Genomic DNA, 21,671 nt, shown 5'->3' with positions numbered 1-21,671 from the left:
GAAGGTGTTGGGAGGGGAGAGGACAAGGATAAAGGGAGGGAGGGAGGAAGTGAGAAGGGTATGAGGGAGAAATCGAGGAGGGTAAAAAAAAAATAAAAAATAACAAAAATGCAAGAGAAAAGAAGGCGGGATGGAAATAAGGAAGGCGGGAGGGAGAACAAAGAATGGAAGTGGTACAAAGAGGGAAGGAGGGAGAAAGAAGGGAAAGTGGGGAGGGTGAAGGAAGAAGGGGAGGCAGGATGAAGTGTGAAAGATGGGGATAGATGGAGAGATGGAGATGAAGCAGAAGAGAGAGAGAGAGAGAGCCAACAAGGAAGGCGTAGGTGGAAGCAAGGGAGGGAGTGTGAAGTGGGGTAGGGAGAGGGAGTGGGAGGGGATAGCGCCCCCTGCTGTGTAGTAATCACCCCCCGGCGTGCTCAGCAGTGCGGCCGACACACGCTCTCACCACACATTACCCGTCCCTCCTTAGTCATCTCTCGATTAAACCTGACCGCATCCCCTCCCCTCTGGCGCGGTTGCAGGTGAGGGAGAGTAGAGATGGAGGGGAGGAAGGGATTGAGATGTGGAGGGGATTATAAGGGGGTAGAAATGAAGGGAGACAGGGGGAGACAAATGTGTAGAGGGAAAGAGGGAGGAGATGGAAGTGAAGGAGGGTCTGAGATGTGGAGGGTGGAAAGGAAGGGAGATATAGGGAGACAGACTAATGTATAGTGGGAAAGAGAGGAAGCAAGAAGAGGGAGAGGAGGAGGCGAAGGGGGAACTGAGATGTGAAGGAAAAATATGGAGAGGGGAACTGTTAAGTAAAGAAAGAGAAAGGAAGAAAAGTAAAAATGAATACCAGAAACTGAAAGGCACGTGGTGATGAACAGGGATAAAAGGTCGGGATGGGTCAGAGAAGAGAAAATAAAGGCTGACTGCCGGGAAGGGAGACAGAGGAAAGAGGAAGCAAAGATGCGGGAAAGGAGTTAAGTCAATAATCACATAAATACTGCATTAAAATTTTCACTGGTACAGAAACCCATCGCTCTCTCCTTTCACCCTTTCCTCTTTCCTTCCTCCCAGCCACTTAATCCATTGCGCTCTTCTCTCTCCCCCTCTCAACTTCCTCTCCCCAATCCCCCATACTTGTCACTCATTCTTGCTCTCTCCACTTCACTTTCCGTACACTCTCTCTTGAAGATGCCGTTCCACCCACTCCACTTCCCCTCCGTCATCACCCTACACCTCCCCCTTTTCTCCCTAGATACTTCCCCTCATCTCTCACTCATTCTCTCTTCCCTCCCCTCCTCTCTTTCACCACTTCACCTATCCCTCTCTCTCCCGTTCCCCTCTCCCCTCCTCTGCTCCCTGTATCCCAACACTTCCCTTCTATTTACCCAACCCATCAGTAAGGCTCGGACAGATAGGCAGGCAGGGGATGAGGGTAAGGGGGGAAGGGTATGAGTAGGGTGGAGGGAAGGTCAGGGGTAAGAGGGGTAGGGATTAGGGAAGGCGAAGGGGAGGCGGAAGAGGGAAGAGTAGGGAGGGATGAGGTGTGAAGTGTTAAAGGAAGGAATGGAGAAAGCGAGAAAGAGAGAGGGAGGGGGAGGGAGAGGGGAGCAAGGTGGAGAAAGAGAAGTAGGAGTATGTAGGATTAGGTAAAAAGAGAGGATGGACAAGGGCGGTAAAGAGAGAGGGAGGTAAGCTGAGGGGAGGGATGTGTATTGTTACCGAATGGGCTGGGATGGGGGATGGAGTGGGGTCAGGAGGGGGGAAGCATAGAAGCCGAGTATATTCCAACCCCTTTTAACTCCCGGACATGATGAAGTATTGACCGGATGCTTTACGGCCGCGTGGCTAAATGAAACTGTTTGGCCGTGTATAAATAAAAGATGAGGTGGCTGGGTGGCGGGCGGGCTGTCGTAACACTTCGGACGGGCCAGTTATGCTAATCCTCGCAGCTGAAATATTAGAAAAAAGTGTGATAAAGTACCCATTGGCTGGGGTTCCCACGGGGCTGCCTGGCTGGCTGGCTGTCGGTCAGGCGGGGTCGAGCTGGGTTGGGTTGGGTTAGGTGGTTTGTTGCCGAAACTACACATAGCCTTGTCACTTGCTTTTACCCCAACCCCCCACCCCACCTCACCTCCCTGTGGTTCGTTTTGATACCTGCCAATCGACTCTCTCAACGATGGATAAAGAGGGAGGCGAGAGAAGAATGCGGAGAGACAAAGACTGAGCGAAGGAAGGAAGGAAAAAAAGAAAATGAAACACTAAGAATCTCTTACGGAAAGTAAATACAGATAATACAGAAAGGAGTGGAGGGGAAGAAAGCGAGGAAAAGGGAAGGGAGGCAGGAAATGGAGGAAGAGATTTAGGGGTCAAAGAGCGAAGAGAGGAAGGACGGAGGAGAAGGCGGGAAGGGAAAAGAAAAAAGGAAGGAAAGAAGAGGGGGGAAGGGGGGCAGGCAGGGGAAGGAGGACGAGAAAGGAAGGAAAAGTTGCGGTGAACTTTGTAACTGCAACAAAGAGAATATGGAGTTAAAGGGGCGAGCTAGTGAAGGGTGAGGGGGAAGGAGAGAAGACGGGTGGGAAGGAAGGGGAAATATCGATAATGGGGAGAGAAAAGGGCTAACTAGGAAGGAGAGGAGAGAGTTACGAAAAGAGGTCAATCCCTATAGTCCCAGGTGTGGTCAACGTGGTCGATTTTTGCGCTGGCTGAGTGTGAAGTGACCAACCCGGTCAGGCAGTAAACCGGTCACCTCACCCGACACCCACACTCTATAAACCACGCATAAAGCACGCCGGTACCCACATCTTACATAAACCACATAAAGCACCCAGCACCCCCATACTTAAACGACAAAGCACGCCAGCACCCACATCCTACATAAACCACTTTATGAACCACGTAAAGCACCCAACACCCACACTATAAACCACATAAAACACTCCGGTATCCACATCCCAGATAAACCACATATCAACCACATAAAGTATCCAGTACCCACAAAATGCACACCACACATAAAGCACGTCGCTCTCATAAACCCAACACGGGAGCAGTAAAATAATCTACCTTCCAGATCAGGCCAGATATCAGCTCCTCGCCGCCTCCTATTTATTGCTCTTATTTAATGGCTGCTCATAAATCCACCTGCATTTTACGGCCAGACTCCTGCACCGCCGCCGCCGTCACCAGGGGCAACGCAACGGGCAGGGTAGTGTTCCCGTGGGTTTTACACGATAGTCTCTTCTCTTCATTCTGGCTTCCGAGAGAGACTTTTTACGGCTCGGGAAAGACCTCTTATCAAGACGGGGTTAGTAACATTTGTTTTCTTTCAACCTCCTGACGATTTAGATTTAGCTCGTTAAAAAAAAAAAAAATCACATTAACAAGGATGTGCAATCATACAAGAGAACATTAGGGTTTAATATCTAAAATAACAAGGGAAAAAAAAATGTTACAAAGCCTTTTAAAAGCCCATGGCCCCAAATCCTACCTCTGGTCCCGAGTCTGAGGAAATTACACTTTTGTTCATTCTGCCTCTATACATGATGCTCTCTTCTCCTCCTCCACGACTCTGACTTGGCCACTCCATCATGGCACCCCCTCTCCTCCCCCTCCTCCTTTCTCTCCTGCACCTCCCCCCCCCATCCTCCTCCTTCCTACCCCTGCCCCAACCCTTGCTTCTCCTCCTGTACCTCCCTATTTTGCTTCCCCCTCGCACTCTTCATCTTTTCCCTTCTTGACCCTCAACGTCCTTCCCCCATCTTATTCTTCATCTTCCCCTCCCTTATGCTGATCTTCCTCCTGCTCCTCCTCTCCCCTTCATCCTTATCCCCTTACACCTTCACACCCTTCTGCTTCCCCCTCCTCTAGCTCCTACCATGTCCTGCTCCCCGTCTCTCTCCCTCACCAGCCCCACAATCATGGGCACATCGATGAACACCAAAACTAAAAATTCCAGTGGTTCGGACACAAAGGGGCGGGCCTGGTCACTCACCCTCGCCTCACCCCACTCCACCCAACCCGTCCACCCCACCCACCTCACTCCACCCCACCCCACCCACCTCACTCCACCCCACCCCACCCCAACCCACCATACTCCACGGTAAGAATACAATGGAAATATTGTCATCACTGTCAGGGAGTTACTGAAGAATGTAACTCAAGCATTACAAGGGCTTTCCCGAGCTGGACATAACCATCTGGCATAAGGAAGCAGTACCATCTTAATCCATGTTTAGCTAGCAAATGGGATGGGTTGGATCCAAAACCTTAACCTACCCGAACCCCGCCTAACTTAACCTCACCACATTCCTCGTGACCCGGCATCCACACGTTTAATTAACACTGGGTCGAGGGAAGTGGGGGAGGGAGGAGGGGAGATGAGACTGGGATGCTGTAGGGAGGGAAGGGGTGGGATGCTGTAGGGGAGGAAGGCAGGGGAGGGATGCTGTGGTTGGGGTGGGGGTGTAATCATCTATCAGGACGAGAGAGGCTCATTTACCCCGGTCGGCAGTACAGGCGTCCCCACCACCATCCATCATTATCATACGTGATCGCTGTCCTAGCCGCTCCTCTCTCTCTTTCTCTCCCGCCCACCTCGCTTTGCTAGTGTGGATACGACTTTCGATGGTATTTTCATGCGGCTAGTCTTTCGTGATCACTGCCATTATCTCCCTGTAGACCACATATTCTCACAAGGAAATTATATCCACATGTAGCTGTGCGTCTTGTTAAAATGTTGGCATAAACTGTTCCACTTGAGCAACTCCCGGCACGGTGATCATGACCAATTCTCACATAACCTTTCACCTAACCACTTATTTCTTATACATCGTAATTTTATTTACGCGTATGTTTGGGCATCAACTAGATACACCTTTTCTCTGTCCTCTAAGGCATCAGTAATCAACAAATGGCATGACTATTTTGAGCACCAACAGATCGAATTATTGCGTGCCACAACATTAATACTACTTGCTCGCCGCATTTCTTTAGACTAGGGGACCTCATACAGCACACTGTATTAGCAACAGCAAGGGCATGCCGGTGTGTTTATGGCAGGACACTAACATTAATAACAAAATAAACCTGTTCACTTGACGATGACAGCTTGACTCCCGTTACCCAGTACCACTTTTGTTTCGACACTTATTTTCGGCTCTTACTTAATCTTCATTTTGTTTTTTTTCAACTTTCCTCGCATCTTTACTCATTCATCAGATCCACCTCCGCGCACCTCCTATTTTTTCATTATTTATATTTTTTTCAGCCTGCTCAACATTCTTATTTATCATCTCCACTTCACCAGGTAAGCTAGCGAGTCAAGGTGAGGAAACTGGAAAAATTTAAGTGAAGGCTATATTGCGGGACACAGTTGGGTGATTGGCCAGACTTTCTGCAACTGATTGTAAATGCTAACTATGCAACATTACTCAACATGTTCTGACTGGGAAGTTAGTTTTGAGAGACTCCCAAAACAAGAGAGTTTAGTAAAATCATTCATTATAATCATCATCATAAACCCAACGCCTAAAGTAACAATTTATTGATATGTATGTAGCCTAATTCCGTATCCAATAGACTGATGAGGTGATTCTGCATAAAACATGGACTTTCACTTCAAATGAGAGAGAGAGAGAAACTTGCAATGCACACTGCGGTTGCATTCATGCAAAACAACAGCTGATGATCACGACCCTCAGTCATGCAACCAGTAGTCGAGTGTGAGGGAGTGGTTCATCTATGTCATTCACTCTGCCACACCCTCATACAAACACACACACACTTGCCCACTTCCCATCGCCCGCACTCAATGACACATCCTCATACACACACGCACGCACATGCTCACTCACTTTGCCACATCCTCATACACACACACACACACACACACACACACTCTCCCACTGCCTCTCCCGCTCACTCTGCCACCCCCTCACACAAGCACTCGCTTGCTCGCTCACACACTTATTCGCTTCTCCCACGCCTTTATACTCGCCCACCGCCACAACTCCACTCACTCATTCACTCACTCACTCACACACACTCACTCACTCACTTTCCACCACGCCCTGGGTGAACGTGGGATCAGGAGCCTAGCGAAAAAGATAAACAGATCGCATGCTTGCACAACATATGTTTCGTAGGCTGTTTCTTAAAAATGCATAAAAGATCAGAACAACCACCTCTACTTTGTGTTCAGGGGTATTTATGGAATATGCTGGGCTATGTTCAGAACGACTCCAGCGCTAGGATGTGTTAAGGCGGACAGTACTTAAGTCGAGCAAGCGACCCGGGCAAGACAAATATAGATATTGTGTGTGTGTGTGTGTGAATTAGTGTCTATCCTAGCGGTATCAGTCTTAGTTCTTCCCATTCCATCCGTATCCAAATCTATCCATCCTGTTGGTAAAGTCTTAGCCCCATCCTTCCATCTCATCTGTATTCATCTTAACAGTCTATCCGTCGCATGTGTACCATCTTAGCCCCATCCGTCTGCCCCATGTGTATCAGTCTTAACCTCGTCCGTCGGTCCCATTCCTATCCATCTTAGTTCCATCCGTCCGCCCCATCTGTATCCGTCTGAACCCCGTCCGTCTGTCCGTCCGTGGCAGCAGCCGCGCCCGCCGCCGGCCCATCATTTACATACGTAATCACGGAGCAACGGGTAATTGTGATATTGCCAGCGTGGCCTGCAAATGCAAATGTTGAAAATGATCACGTTTTCCTAGAGACTACAAACGGCTGGCGGGCTGAAGGCAAACGTGGGACCAGATGCCGGCTGTCAGTTCAGACCACTGGACTGATTTGGTTTCTTTCAGTTAAACAAAATCGTCTGGATAAGTCTGAATAAAACAGCCTAGTGATTAAGTAACAAGTTAATCGATAGTACTCCCCCTTGATATTAGAGTTTAACACAGCAAGAGTATCATTCAGCACTTTTTTTCACTCAAGTATTAGGGTTTATCATCTTAACAAAATCGTCTGGTGCTGGTCTGAAAATGACAAGGAGCTTGCGAAAGGGTTAATCGGTTGTTAAGCCCCTTCGACTGACAGGATTTCTTTCACTAAAATAAATCTTTGACTACAAGGGTCTCTAAACAATATCGTCGGTATTAAATATTTAGATGCGTCCGAAACGTGGAAAATTTAAAGCTATTAGGACAAGCCTCGTCTCACAAGTTTTTAATACTCTGATGCAATACAATGCAAAGGTGTACGATCCCAGTCAGGATTGTCGCAGCTGAGTAAAATGGTGCTAAGTTAAACATTTCAAACAAACCCTACCTACGTCCCCCTCCCTCTCTCTCTCACATCGAGAATAGGAAAAGGGTTACCTCAATCAAACTATAGTGTGACGGTGGACAGGAGTTACGTGGCCGTACTAATTTCCTTTACTTTCATGCTAAGTTGTTAGTAACTGAGTAAACTGGCTTTTGTACGCCTGAATGGAATATGGTTGCGCATCCAGAGATGGGAAAAGGTTAGGAAAGACATGGTGATGTGTGAAGGATGTGAGTGATGTGACAGGTCAGTAGCCGCCCATCCTAACATCCATAATGACGGCGTCTGCTGGTTTAATGGGGACTTTCTAAACCCATCACTACCAATGGCCTCATGTAAGCTGAAAAAATTGGTTGTGTTCGAGTGGCAGTGTTTGTAAGTAGGTCTATATTCAACAATGAAGACCCAGGACCGGACAACGGTAGAAAAACACGCCACGCAACATAACACCTGAGGATCCTTTAGAAATAAAACGACCAATCTAAGATGGGCACTAAGTAAGAAAATACCTTACATTCAACGTTACAAAAAAGTTGGAATGGCAGTGTTTGTGAGTAGGTCAGTGTTGGTCGAGAATCCAGAACTAGGCGATGGTATGGAATTATATTACCACCCTACCACCCGAGGCTCCTTTAAAAATACGACGAGCAAAACTAAGATGGACACTAAGGAGTTAAGTTTATCCCTTACATGCAACACTGTAACTAAAATGAGAGAGAAATATGTCCACATAGTTCGTACGACGTGACTAACAACCCATTAGCCTCACCTGACACCACGCTGACACCCGAACCACTCTCAACCATGCGGATACGACAGGTGAACAAGACAAGCACGTCATGGCTACTTCACAGGATTCTCTTGACCTTGCTCCTGTCTAGGCCAAGGTGCGCGTTTCATCAGCATTGTCACTAGCATCATCACTTTTTCATCCACCGTCAATACTCACACCACCATGTCAGTACAATTGCCACAAACCATTAATCATCATCATCATCATCATCATCATCATCAGCAGCAGCAGCAGAAGCAGCACGATTAATAAGCTTATCATCCCCCCAACCCCCACCACCACCACTACCACCATATCCTTTTCCATTATCGCCACTATCACTATCATCAACACCCTCTTCTTCCACCATCACCACCAACATCCTCTTCCCCGTCCTCCACCATCATCACCAACATCCTCTTACTCCACCATCACCAACATCCACTTCCTCCACCATCATCACCAACATCCTCTTCCTCCACCACCATCAACATACTCTTCCTCCACCATCATCCTCTCCCTCTATCATCATCATCATCATCATGGTCGTGGTGGCACAGTGTGTGGCGATGTGGGGACGTGTTGGGGGACAGACATGGCAGTCAGTAATAATGACAAACGACCCTCTCCCCCTCTGAGTCCTCCCAGCCCCGCCCTCCAACCCCCTGCTGCTGCACCTAACATGGCCAGCACTCTCACTCACTCACTCACTCTCACTCACTGACTCACTCTCGCTCTTTCTCATACTCACTAGCCGTGCCCTACCTCTCTTGGCTATTACTCATTATGTCCCTCAGACTCTGTTTACTCTCCCTCCCCCCTCCCCTCCGCAGCCCTGTCCTTTCATCTGTTGCTCTTGCCCTTCAATGGCTCTCACTCTCACTCTTTCTCTCCTAGCCCTGCCCTTCCACCCCCTCATGCTGCACCTTACATGGCCATCACTCTCACCCAGTCACTCTCTCACACTTACTCTCATTGCTTATATGGTCCTGACTCTCACTTCAAAGCTTCCATATCCCTGGTTTTCAGCTCTTACACTCAAGCTTACATGGCCCTTATTCTCACTCTCTCTCTCCCAGCGCCGCCCTTCCACCTCCTGCATTTGTCCCTTAACACGGCCATCACTCTCACTCTTACAAGTTTACACACGACCCTCCCTCTCTCACATTTCCCATCTCTCTCTCATTCCCCCCCGCCCTTCCACCCGCGGCTCTGCCCCTTCTATGGTTCGCTCATTCTCACTCACTCATTCACTCACTTACTTGACACTCAATCCCACGTTACGAAAGCTACAACGCAATCGGGAATACGACCCTCTACCCGGTACCACTCACGAGATGCGGCGTCAAGCAACACAGTAAGAGTGATGAAAAAATTCGATACACGTTATATCCGAGTACTTCACCCTAAAGGCATCTTCCAGCACCTCTCACAAGATGCGGCGTCAAGCAACAGAGAGAAAAGAAACTGATGGGAAAATGTCGATAAAATGTAAACCAGACAATGCATACTCACCCCTAAAGATCCTGAATAAAAAAAAGCAAATAAAAACAAATACAATAATAATGATTCACCCAAGAGGTAAGAGGGAAAAAAAAACATACAAACGCCAATATGCCAAAAAAATATATACGTTATAATATAAAAAAGAAACCACAACTTACCCTAAAGTTTTTACGCTTGTCAGTCTTCATTTTGAGTGCCTCATAGTCCAGCACCCCTCACACGATGCGGCGTCAAGCGATACACAGAAAACAATAACAATAAAATAACAGCAATGATAATAACAATAATAATAATAATAAATAATAACAATAAGGATAATAAATAAAAAAAAAAAATACCGTAAATCTGAACACTCACCCAAGAGGTAGTCCTGCGGCGCCAGAGGATGAGGTGCGCCGTTGCCATTGAGCTGCGGACGTGGCACGAGGCTGAGGGGGTTCTGCAGGTTCTGGAGGGACTGCAGGGACTGGAGAGGCAGGAGGGGCGGCTGGGGGGGCTCGCCATAACTGCCGTAGGAGGAGCGGCGCCCCTCCCTCCGGTTGCCGTCAATGGCGCTCTGAAGCTCGGCTGGGTTGGACAGTTTCATTTTCTCGCACTCCAGCGGGTACAGGTATTTCATGTACCTGGGAAATGGGAAAAGGTACATTGATTAATTCCTGTATTTTTATTTCAACCTCCAGATGATTTAACCCCTTTAATCCCCGTATCCCCTTTATTCCTGCGTCCAAGATAAATTAATTAACTTCTTCAATACCCTTAATCCCTTTATTCTTATGTTTCTTTATTCTTTCTACCCAAGACGATTTTATTCTTCCTCCCTCCATACGATTTCTTTTTTGAAAATCCCTTGCTGTCTCCAGAAGATTTCATTCACCTCATGATAACTTTTCGAGCTGAGAAGGGAATACAATTACAGCCTTCATTAACCTCCCTCATTGCAAAAATTTCCCCTGAGCTGAATAAAATCATCTAGTGGTAGCATTAATAATAGAAAAACGTCATCGAAAGAATTGGATAAACTTGGGATATTTTTGGAACCAGGAGTTAGATATTTCCTTCATTAACGCCTTTAGTAGAAGATAACTTTCTAAGCTCAATAAAATCGTCTGGAGGTAGCAAGAATAAAAAAAAAATACCTGACGAAAAGGGTTAAATATAGTATAATTTTTAAGTAAAAAATTTGGGCTCAATTACGGAAACTTCATCTTCCACACAATCACTGTTTCAATTTGGGGTTTACAACGGATGTAGTCTCCAGTTCTTTGTCCCAATACACAGTAGGTATAAAAACACACATTAAATAAACAATAAACTAGATCCTAAATACTGCACGTTAATTCAGTTTACATAAAGAGCACACAATGGCAACTCGTCAGATCAAACTCACAAAACATTATCACCATTAACACAAAAATATACACTTACGAGGTCGGCAATCACAGTACATGTTCCTCCAAATACATCTACTTACTTAGCAAATCGACATGGCCTCCACTCCCCCACACAACACTACTTACAGAGAATGTTCTAGTGGACAGCATCACGGTCATCAGGATATCATTTACCCCAGGAGAGACTCTTCTCTGAGTCACTCAGTTAAAACATATTATGTCTATCAACTGAACAAGGACTGCTAATGACGATAACTACTGCGGTTTTTAAGTCTGAGGGGGAGACAGTCTGCTACACCACCTCTTCCGAGTCGCACAACCCTCACTGTATGCCCTCCAGTACCTCGACCTCTCGTTATGCTCGAGACACTTGCTTCGAGATTCCGAATGTTTGCGACTGTTGTGCGAATTGCTGGCAGCATCGAGATCCCGAGCTGCTGGCTGACTCGCTCGTGTAACATCATCATTATCAACATTTTTACCCTACTTCCCCACACTAAACTGCTTAAATTCACTGTTCTCAGTAAAACAAAATATCATACAGAAGAGATGCAACAGACTTTTTTCTCCTACGCGAGGAGAGTTCGGCAAGGTTAGGAGTCATGCTTAGGTTAGGTCAGATTAGGTTAGGTTAGGTTGGGTTAGGTTACGTAAGGTAAGGTAAGGTAAGGTTAGGCGAGGTTAAGGTTAGTTTGCGTTAGGTCAGGAAGTTTTAGGCTATGCAAGGTAAGGCTCGAGGATAAGTTGGTTGAATGGACAGAATTGGTGAAAGGCATCCGACACACCGACACGGAAGTTATCAGCTCCCTCCACCCTCCCCGCCTCCTCCTCCTTTCTCTCTCTGCTTACTCTCCTACATGTCTTTCTCTCCTTCTTACTCTCTCTCTCTCTCTCTGACGCGCGCGCACAGGCAGGCAGGCACGCGCACACACACACACACACACACACACACACACACACACACACACACACACACACACACACACAAATTATTGCTGTGCGAAACCCATCGATCGATCTCACATCCAATCGTTCAGGCAATGCTATCAATAACACCCAGGAGACACTAAAAATTTTTGGAACTCTTACAAGACAGGGAAACCGTAACACTACACGCATTCTTCACAGGTGTAATGACAATTGATATTCGCCTCTATTACACAATTTCATAAGGTTCATATTCCTTACTGAGATTTGCTTGGGCATTCGTCTTTCGTGCTGGTATTTTGATTCACTTAAATGTATCTCAATTACATAGTGCCTTGAGGGGGGGAGGAGGAGGAAGAGGAGGAGGAGGAGGAGATACTAAAGCGATAACTATGTAGGGAGGAAGAAAATTAAAAAAGGAGATAGGGGTGACGGAAGGTGCGAGAGACAGTGAGGGAATAAATTACTGAAGGAAGAGGAAGGAGCAAAGAAGGAAGAGAGTGAATAAAACGAAGGAGCGAGAGAAGGAGAGAGATGATTGGAGGGAAGGAATGACTGAATGACCGACGTGTAAAGGAAGGAGAGAGAGAGAGAGAGAGAGAGAGGGGGGGGGGCAGGGGATGAGTGGAGGCTGGAGAGTGGTGGTGGTGATGGAGGATTCTGGTGCCTGGGGACGTCAATTTACATTCTACTTCAATTTTATGTAGATTTAACTTTCTGGGTGCGAGGGGTGGGGGGAGCGGGTGATGGAGCGGTGATGGCAGGGGGGAGGCAAAGGGAGGGTGATAATGGTGAGGGGTGATGATGGAGACAGTGGTGGTTGTGGTGGTGCGAGGGTGATGGTATTAAAGGATAGTGAGGGAGTTGTGGTGGTGGTGGTGGTGGAGAGGGTGATGGCGAGGGAGAAATGGTAGTGGTGGTGACGGAGGGAGTGACATTATTACCTAAACTATCACAAAAATGTCATCACCACATAAATCCAAAGGATCATCATTACCATCACTAGTAATATTCACCAACTGTACCATCACCATCATCACATGAAATCGAGATCATCATCATTACTATCATCATCATCATCAATACTTCATCACCTTCGCTATTACCACGGCAACTCTTTTCATCAACACTTTAATGGAAATCTGTTACCTGTTAATGATTACTCACTCTCATCACTAAACCGCTGTTGTTGCCGATTACACCCCCCTCACCACCACCTCCACCACTACCACTATCACAACCACCACCACTACCATCACCACAATCACCACCACTACCATCACTACCATCACCACCACCATCATCACTACCATAACTACCATCTCCAGCATCACCACCATCACTACTATCACCAGCATCTCCACCATCACCAGCATCAATTTCCTCTCCACCATCACCAGCATCACTTTCCTCTTCACCATCACTTTCATCTACAGCATCACCAGCATCACTTTCATCTCCACCGTCACCAGCATCACTTTCATCACCATCACCAGCATCACTTTCATCTCCACCATCACCTGCATCGCTTTCATCTCCACCATCACTTTCATCTCCACCATCACCTGCATCACTTTCATCTCCATCATCACCAGCATCACTTTCATCTCCACCACCACCAGGATCACTTTCATCTCCACCATCACCAGCATCACTTTCATCTCCACCATCACCAGCATCACTTTCATCACCATCACCAGCATCACTTTCATCACCATCACCAGCATCACTTTCATCACCATCACCAGCATCACTTTCATCTCCATCATCACTTTCATCTCCACCATCACCAGCATCACTTTCATCTCCACCATCACCAGGATCACTTTCATCTCCACCATCACCAGCATCACTTTCATCTCCACCATCACCAGCATCACTTTCATCACCATCACCAGCATCACTTTCATCTCCACCACCTCCAGCATCATCTCCAACACCACCCCACCACCACTGACACACTTTAGTGCTAATGGTCTCTTTATGCCACGATTATGACCTCGCAAGGGAATTCAAAACTAGAGGATGAAAGTAACTAAGAAACGGAGGAGGAAGGGGAGTGTAAGTGGGGAAAGTAAACAGAGAAAGAAGGTAAAACAGGGAGAGAAAAAATGAGATGATGATGAAGAGAGGTAAAAGGAGAGAATTACGGGTGACAGAAAAGGAGAGGGGGAGAGATGAAGAAAGTGAGGGATGCGGGAAAATGTATGGGTAAGACAAGAGAGGGAGACAGAGAATATTGGACGAAGGGGAAAAAGGAAAGAGTAAGGGAGAAGCTGAAGATGAGGTTGGGTGAGAGTGGGAGCGGATACGAAGGAAAAGATGGGTGGAGGATAAGGGTAATAAGGAAGAGGGAAAATGAGAGAGAGAAACAGGAAACGATAAAGGGAAAGGGAATGGATGTAAACAATGGAATACGCTGAGGCACAGGTCAAGCAAGAGGCACTGTGAGACAGGTACTAGTGCGAGGTGAAGCAGGGTCAGACAAGAGGTCAGAGTCATAAGGCATGGACGAGGGAAGTGTAGATCTATACTGCAACTTCTCTGTCACCTTTATACTGTTTACCAGCCCATACATACACACTCGTACATACATACATAGGCACCTGCACAGATACTGCACCGTAAACAAATATCTTCTCTGACACCTACTCCGTATCAACAAAAACCTAATATCTACTCTGACACCTACTCCGTATCAACAAAAACCTATCAGTGTCGAGTTCTTGTATCAAACAGTGTCAAAGTCCGTTGTGGACGTTTTTACTAACCAACAATAGTAAAAGACAAAATTAGGCGCGCGCGCGCACACGCACACACACAAAAACACACACACACACACACACACACACACACACACACACACACTATAATATACACTGCACGCACACCTCCTCACCTCTTAAGATCTGGCCTCGACGCTGTAACTATTATACCGTGTCATTTGTCTGGCCCTCGAGCCCCCCCCCCCATCTCTCTCTCTCTCTCTCTCTCTCTCTCTCTCTCTCTCTCTCTCTCATAGGTACGGGGAAGAGAGATGATGTTATGCTGAAGAGTTGACCCACCATTGGCTGGAAATACGGCGGTCTTGTTGGAAGTTAACCCACATGAATATCTCATCCTCACACCTCACACATCAAATGGTAAGGCAAGTGGTGTGCTTTCTGAAACGACGTGTGTTCGATCCCACGCTGGGGTACGGAGCAGCCTGACTTGAATTTCGCTAGGCTATACGACTTTACAGACCTTCCACTGGACCCACCGACATGTCATAAAAATACCCCTGCCATTACCATCACACCAGTCTAAAGAGACAGCCGTAGCGAGTGTTCAGAGTGGACGGCTGGTATGAGTGACCGATGTGGTGATATGTGAAGCTGTATGGCACGTTGAACTGCTGAGCCTCAAGGAACGAATTATGAGGTTCGTCAGTCTTACTTCTCATCCATCACACATCACCCCTCACTTTCATATTCTTGTTCCCTTCCACCTCGTCTCTTATTCCTACTTCATACTCCTGTTCCTTCATCTCTCACCCCTCGGACCTCACATCACACTTGTTATCCCTCACAACTGTTATCCTCACAATATTCACATCCCCCTCCCCCTTCCTTCACATTCTCACTCCTTCACACAAAGTCCTTACTCTCACATGCTCTCTCTCGCATTTCACTGTACACTCTTCACCTAGCTTTTATTTCTTTCATAAGTACTGTAGTATATAAATACGTGGATACTCTTGTTCTGCTAAGGAAATACGTTAGCTGATAAAGAGTTACGAAGTATTTCAGTTCTATGGCTACACTACGGTATACTCTTGGTAACTAATAGCTTTTTGCATTAAGATAAAAGCATGGCAGTTGATAAGTAGGTTATTCAAACCTTTTACTTCACCCTTTATACCGTATTTATTTTTCATTCATTCATTGCTCACATATCACACCCTCATCCCTCGCTCCCTTACCTCTCACAACACACCCGCATCCTTCACTCCCCCATCTCAAACACCACACCCTCATCTTTCCATCCCTCATTCCTCACACACCTTATCCTCATCCCTTACGCACCACACCCTCATCCCACACACACCACTCCCTTACCCCTCGTATACCACACCCTTGCCCCTCACACACCTTACACTCATCCCTCATACACCGCACCCTCATCTCTCACACACCTTACCCTCACTCATCCCTCATACCACAATCTCACACACCACACACCCTCACCCCATAATCCCTGGGCCATGGCTGCCGGTCGGTCCAGGTTACGGGTGGATGATTACTGTTACTTAAGATTTAATGCTGTGTTGAGTTACCCTGAGGGATGAGGGAGGGAAGGTTATATTAGGCAGGGACCAAAATGAGCTTGACTCAGGCCAGGGAAGATGCCTATCGTGTGTCTATTTAGGATCCAAACGAGCTTAAAGTAGTGTGTGTTGTCAGTAGGGTAAAATAAGTGCCTGATGTTTAGTCCTTGCCACAGTTGGCCAAATAAGGGCCTGGTGTCTAAAGTGCTGTACTGTAATTGGATGGTAATGTAAAGTGAAGTAGGTATATACATGAGAATACAAATGATATACAGATAACACGTGGCCTATTAGCTTATAATGTGATTAATTTTCGTTGTGAACAAGTTGACTTAGATATTATATACATACATACATACATACAGTAAATTCTAAGATGTCCACAGAAACTGCCCTTCTCAAAGACATAAGTTTACCTTGCCAAACTACAATGTGGCCATAACCCTTCTTTTCTTCAAGGACCAACATATAACCCTTATCAACATCTAATACAACTAAAGCAATCCACTGTGCCCAGAACTGTACTGCTGCCCCTCAATCCATACCACGCTTCCTCAAATCATATACCTCACTAACAAAACAGGCAATCCCTCTTTATAACCTCATCTAGAGATCTCTGGGAGCGCACGGATGAAGTGAACTAGATTCCAGTTCAACAGGTATATGTCCAGAAAAACTAAGGGTCAAAACAATACCAACTTAGGCTTCAAGTTGGGAGTGACACTTGGAGACAGGAAGAGAGCATCACGGATAAGACGGCAAACCAAAGTGAAAGATGTTTTGGAAGTGATTAAAGAGCAGAAATAAAGATGGGCAGGACATGTGGCAAGAAGGGAGGACAACAGGTGGAGGTAGAGACTGACTGGACCCCTAGAAATGGAAAACGTAGTAGGACAAGACCAGACACAAGGTGGTGGGATGAGAAAGAAAACCCGGCAGGAGTAACATGGCAGAGACGGGCAAAATGTCGTAAGTCATGGAAAGGGTTAAAATAGGCCTTTGTCCAGCAGAGGACTTGTAATGACTGATGATGATGATGATGGTGATGATGATGGTGATGATGATGATGATTCAAGTTCTGGGAGTAATTCAATCAGTCACGTAAAAACAAACCAAAAATAGTGATCAAGGAGATTCACTCCTGGCCAATTTCGGCTCATAAACTATCATGCAACAACAACTTATTTGCAGAGGGAGTGACGCAAATTCGTAAGGTAAATACACATCGACTACAGTAACCAAGGAGACTCATCCCTACCTCATAATTAAGTCCATCGAAACTCAAGCAACCACGACCAAATCCTCAAGTTGTAAAAGTTACCCACAACAGTAATCATGGAGACTCATCCCTGCCTCATAACTCATCGAAATTCAAGAACCACAACCAAGTACTCAGGCTGTAGGATTGGCCAACGTGGGTCAGGTAAACACACACACACACACACACACACACACACACACACACACACACACACACACACACACACACACACACACACACACACCTTCAGCCGCTAGACCCTATAAACCCCTTTAAGAGCGGGAGCCATCGTTCTAAAAATGAAGAGATATAAGAAAAGCGAGCAATCTAACAGACTCCATATCACCGCGGTCGTTAAAGATAATGAATTCGTCCTCATCGTGTTGGGGTAATCATGACCAGCCTGGAGCCACGAGCGTTGCCAGATCAGGAGGCGCTGGAGTTTGTCGCTAGGTACGCTGAAGAGCAGAGATCGCTAGAGAGAATGCTGACCTCAACAAAACATAGCTATTTTAAAACATCTTCAAATACGACTAAACTGATCAGGTGCTGGAAGTTGTCGCTAGGTACGCAAAACAGCACAGATCGCTAGAGAGATGCTGAAATGTCTTTAGCATCACTATTTTACTGATAACAGCCACCAACCTCAAAGAACTCGGACACCACATACCTCCGCCAATGCCATTAAAAGGGATCCGGATCCATGGAGACATGTGTGGAATACAGTCTCCGGATCCTCCACAAATATAATCAGTTGTTCCTTGACCCATCTTCTACAAAATTTTATTTAAATTCACGGAGAACTTGTGGAGATATCGTCTGGACAAACATACAAACAAACACAGGTGAATACATAATCTCCTTCAGCTTCGTTGGCTGAAGTAAATATCGCTAATTTACCGATATAACTACGGTATAGTATCGTAAAACTACTGATACGATCACTAGGATATCGCTAAAACTACTGATATTATCCCAAGTATCGTTAAACTACTAGCGGTATCTCTAGATTATCGCTAACTATTGATAAAATCTCCAGAGTATCGCTAACCTACTGATAAAATTTGCTGACTGATGACAAAATCTACATATATCTTGAGAAATGATAAAATCTTCAGTACATCTCTAGAATGAATTATAACATCACTGAAGGGATATGAGAGAAGGCTGGAAGATTTGTAGAGTTGAGGGGGGGAGGGTTAGACGAGGAACAGAGTGGAGGAAAGGTTAGAACGTGTGTGTGTGTGTGTGTGTGTGTGTGAGAGAGAGAGAGAGAGAGAGAGAGAGAGAGAGAGAGAGAGAGAGAGAAAGAGAGAGGTGGTAACACAGTAGCGGGCGTGGGCTGGAGTGGGCGTGGGTGGGCGGGGCTGGACCTGACTTACCCCAGGCGCGCCCACTCTTTACCACCAAACGCTACCCTCACTCCACGCACTCAAAACACTGCATTCAGCTCACTCAACACACTCAAAACACTGGACTCAGCACACTCAAAACACTGCATTCAACTCACCCAACGCACTCAAATCACTGCACTCAACATAATGCTCTCAATACACTGCACTCAACGCACTCGGACTCTCACTCGCACTCAACAGCATTAACAGTGCACCTGTACTCCCCCCCGTCTCTCTCTCTTTCTTTCTCTCTCTCTCTCTCTCCAAATAAAACACACATGCTACTTTAAATTCCGTGTCTGAATAGTCACTAGGGTTATAGATTCATAGTTAAAAAACAAAGTAATCAATAAATGGGACTCGAAACCAAGATAATATAAATGATAAAATAATCGACACTGACGCTGAGAAATACAGGACAAATGTCAGAAATAGACAAGGCATTCGACACCAAGGAAATATAATCAATGTAAGGCAATCAACATTAAGAGATACAAGTCATGAGAAAGTAGTACAAGGCAATGGACAAGAAGATGATAAAAGACATGAGACATAAGGATTCTCAAGCATATCAGCACCAAGGAAATCGACACAAAACCCTCAACAAGAAGAAATCTATTTAATCGACATGGGACACGGAAAAACTGCCAGAAGACTCGACACAAGGTAATCCAGGTTAATAGGAAACATTACCTGAGCGAAATGTCTGAGATTTAGGGGTAAGTTAACATAATGAGTTTTTCTGTCAAGCCCGTTACCTGTTTTGCATTTCCTCTCTCTCTCTCTCTCTCTCTCTCTCTCTCTCTCTCTCTCTCTCTCTCTCTCAATATTCCACCGGTAACCACATAACTTCCACAGCTGTCTCACACAAGCCACGCAATTCCACCCAACGAAACACACACACACACACACACACACACACACACACACACACACACACACACAATCACTACTCCACTGACGGCACCAACACTAAATTTAAGACGCCATCGTACTGAACGAGTTAATTGTGTGTTCATCAGACATTTACCTCAAGAAACTATCACTATGCTGAATACAATCGACTGGTTGCATAAAAAAAAGGGGTAATAAGACCTCCCTATCGCATAACTTAACCCAACCTACCCTTAACTAACCTAACTAGCAACCTGGCCTAAGTTTTTCCATTCACCAGGAAATTACATCACTAGTTACCCCCTCCTCTCTCTCTCTCTCTCTCTCTCTCTGGGAGATGGCAAAGCTCCCGAACTAACGCACACACACATATGCACACACGCGCATGGACAAGCACATGCAAACGCACGCACACACACAGACACAGACACAAACACAGACACACACACACACACACACACACACACACGCACACACACACGAACACACACACACACACACACACACACACACACACACACACAGCGTGCAGCGGGAGTCAGTCTCAGTAAAACCGCCGTCGTGGTCAACAGCTGTGGGTAATTAAACCAATTACAGTTTTTATCGTAATGGGATTTGATCGCAGCCCAACACACCAACCACACCCAGACACGCTTCAAACCTTTCCCTATATCCTCCCCCACCCTTCTCTCTCTCTCTTCTCTCTCTCTCTCTCTCTCTCTCTCTCTACCTCCGTTTCACTCTCTTTCCTTTCTATTATTTTCTCTTCCTCATCTCCCTTCCCCCTTTCTCTCCTTTACCCTCCCTTCATCTTCCTGTTTTCCTCCCATCCTTTCCTTTCCGTTACATCCCCTTTCTCTTTCTCTTACCGTACTCTCATCCCCCTCCCTTTTTCCCTTTCCTCTTTTTCCTTCCATCCCTTCCCCTTTCTCTTCCTTCCTCCCCACCAGCACCACAACCACATATTCCACCGTTCCCTCCCCCCTCTCTCTCCTCCGGCACACATTTCCCCACTAAACACTACCGCACGTGATAATTACCCTATTGTTTGACGGGAGCAACGATAATGAAGATGCATGAGCTACCGGCGTTTGGTGATTTTGTGGACACGAAAATATACAATGGATGACAGCCTAAAACTTACCCACTGTCATCGTCATCAATATTAAAATACACCCAACTACACCATATCCTTCCATCTTCATCGTAATTATCTATTATCTTTCAAACCTCAATCAGACATAACAGTATGATCTTTCATGCTTACCTGCACCATATCCTTCCATCTTCATTGTTATTATCTCTTATTTTTTCACCTTCTATCAGACACCATACCTTTATCGTTCACGCTTATATGCATCACATCCTTCCATCTTCATCGTTATCATCCCTATTATCTTTCATCACAAGAGCTAAACCATCTATTCCATACCGCAGTCACTTTCACATCACTAACACCACCAACATAACCCCATCACTCCCACACTAACACCACAATCACCATCGCACCATCACATTCACCACCATGTTCAATACCACACCCACACCACCACTTCACCACACCCACAACACTAGCTGATCACCCCCACCCCATCCATCCCATATTAAATTTTGGAAAAAAAAAAATCCACGGCTGCATCCAGTCTTCCATTTCTCTCCTCTCCCCCTCCTCTTTCTCCCTTTTTCCTCTTCTTTCCCCCTCTCTTTCATCTCCTATCCCTAGCACTTCCTCCCTAGCTCTTCCTTCCGTATCCTGTTCCTCCCTCTTCCTTTCCTCCTCCTCTTCCACCACCCGCTTTTTCACTCCCATGCCATCACCACAACGCCGTCATCAAATCGTCATCACTACACCACCACCATTACCATTCCTGTACCATCACCACAGCAGTATAACATCCTTAAGTAAAGCTGAACACCATCGCTACCACAATTCCACCACAACGCA

The 21,671-nt window shown here is 46.1% G+C and overlaps 1 protein-coding gene across 1 annotated transcript in view; it reads right to left on the bottom strand.

Moving 5' to 3' along the window:
• The window catches only part of LOC145414710 (uncharacterized), a 373,182-nt gene that overhangs the window by 18,330 nt on the left and 333,181 nt on the right, over positions 1 to 21,671 (bottom strand). The window contains exon 7 of the mRNA XM_080284237.1: positions 9,908 to 10,173. Within this exon, the coding sequence (XP_080140363.1) occupies positions 9,908 to 10,173 (266 nt within the window). The remainder of the gene's footprint in view (positions 1 to 9,907; positions 10,174 to 21,671) is intronic.

Source organism: Coenobita brevimanus, chromosome 100 (genome assembly GCF_032717465.1).
Source record: "Coenobita brevimanus isolate Jiangsu-jjx chromosome 100, ASM3271746v2, whole genome shotgun sequence".
NCBI classification, from domain to species: Eukaryota; Metazoa; Arthropoda; class Malacostraca; order Decapoda; family Coenobitidae; genus Coenobita; species Coenobita brevimanus.
Note: the sequence above shows the minus strand (reverse complement) of the source record. Positions and strands in the feature narration are given on the sequence as shown.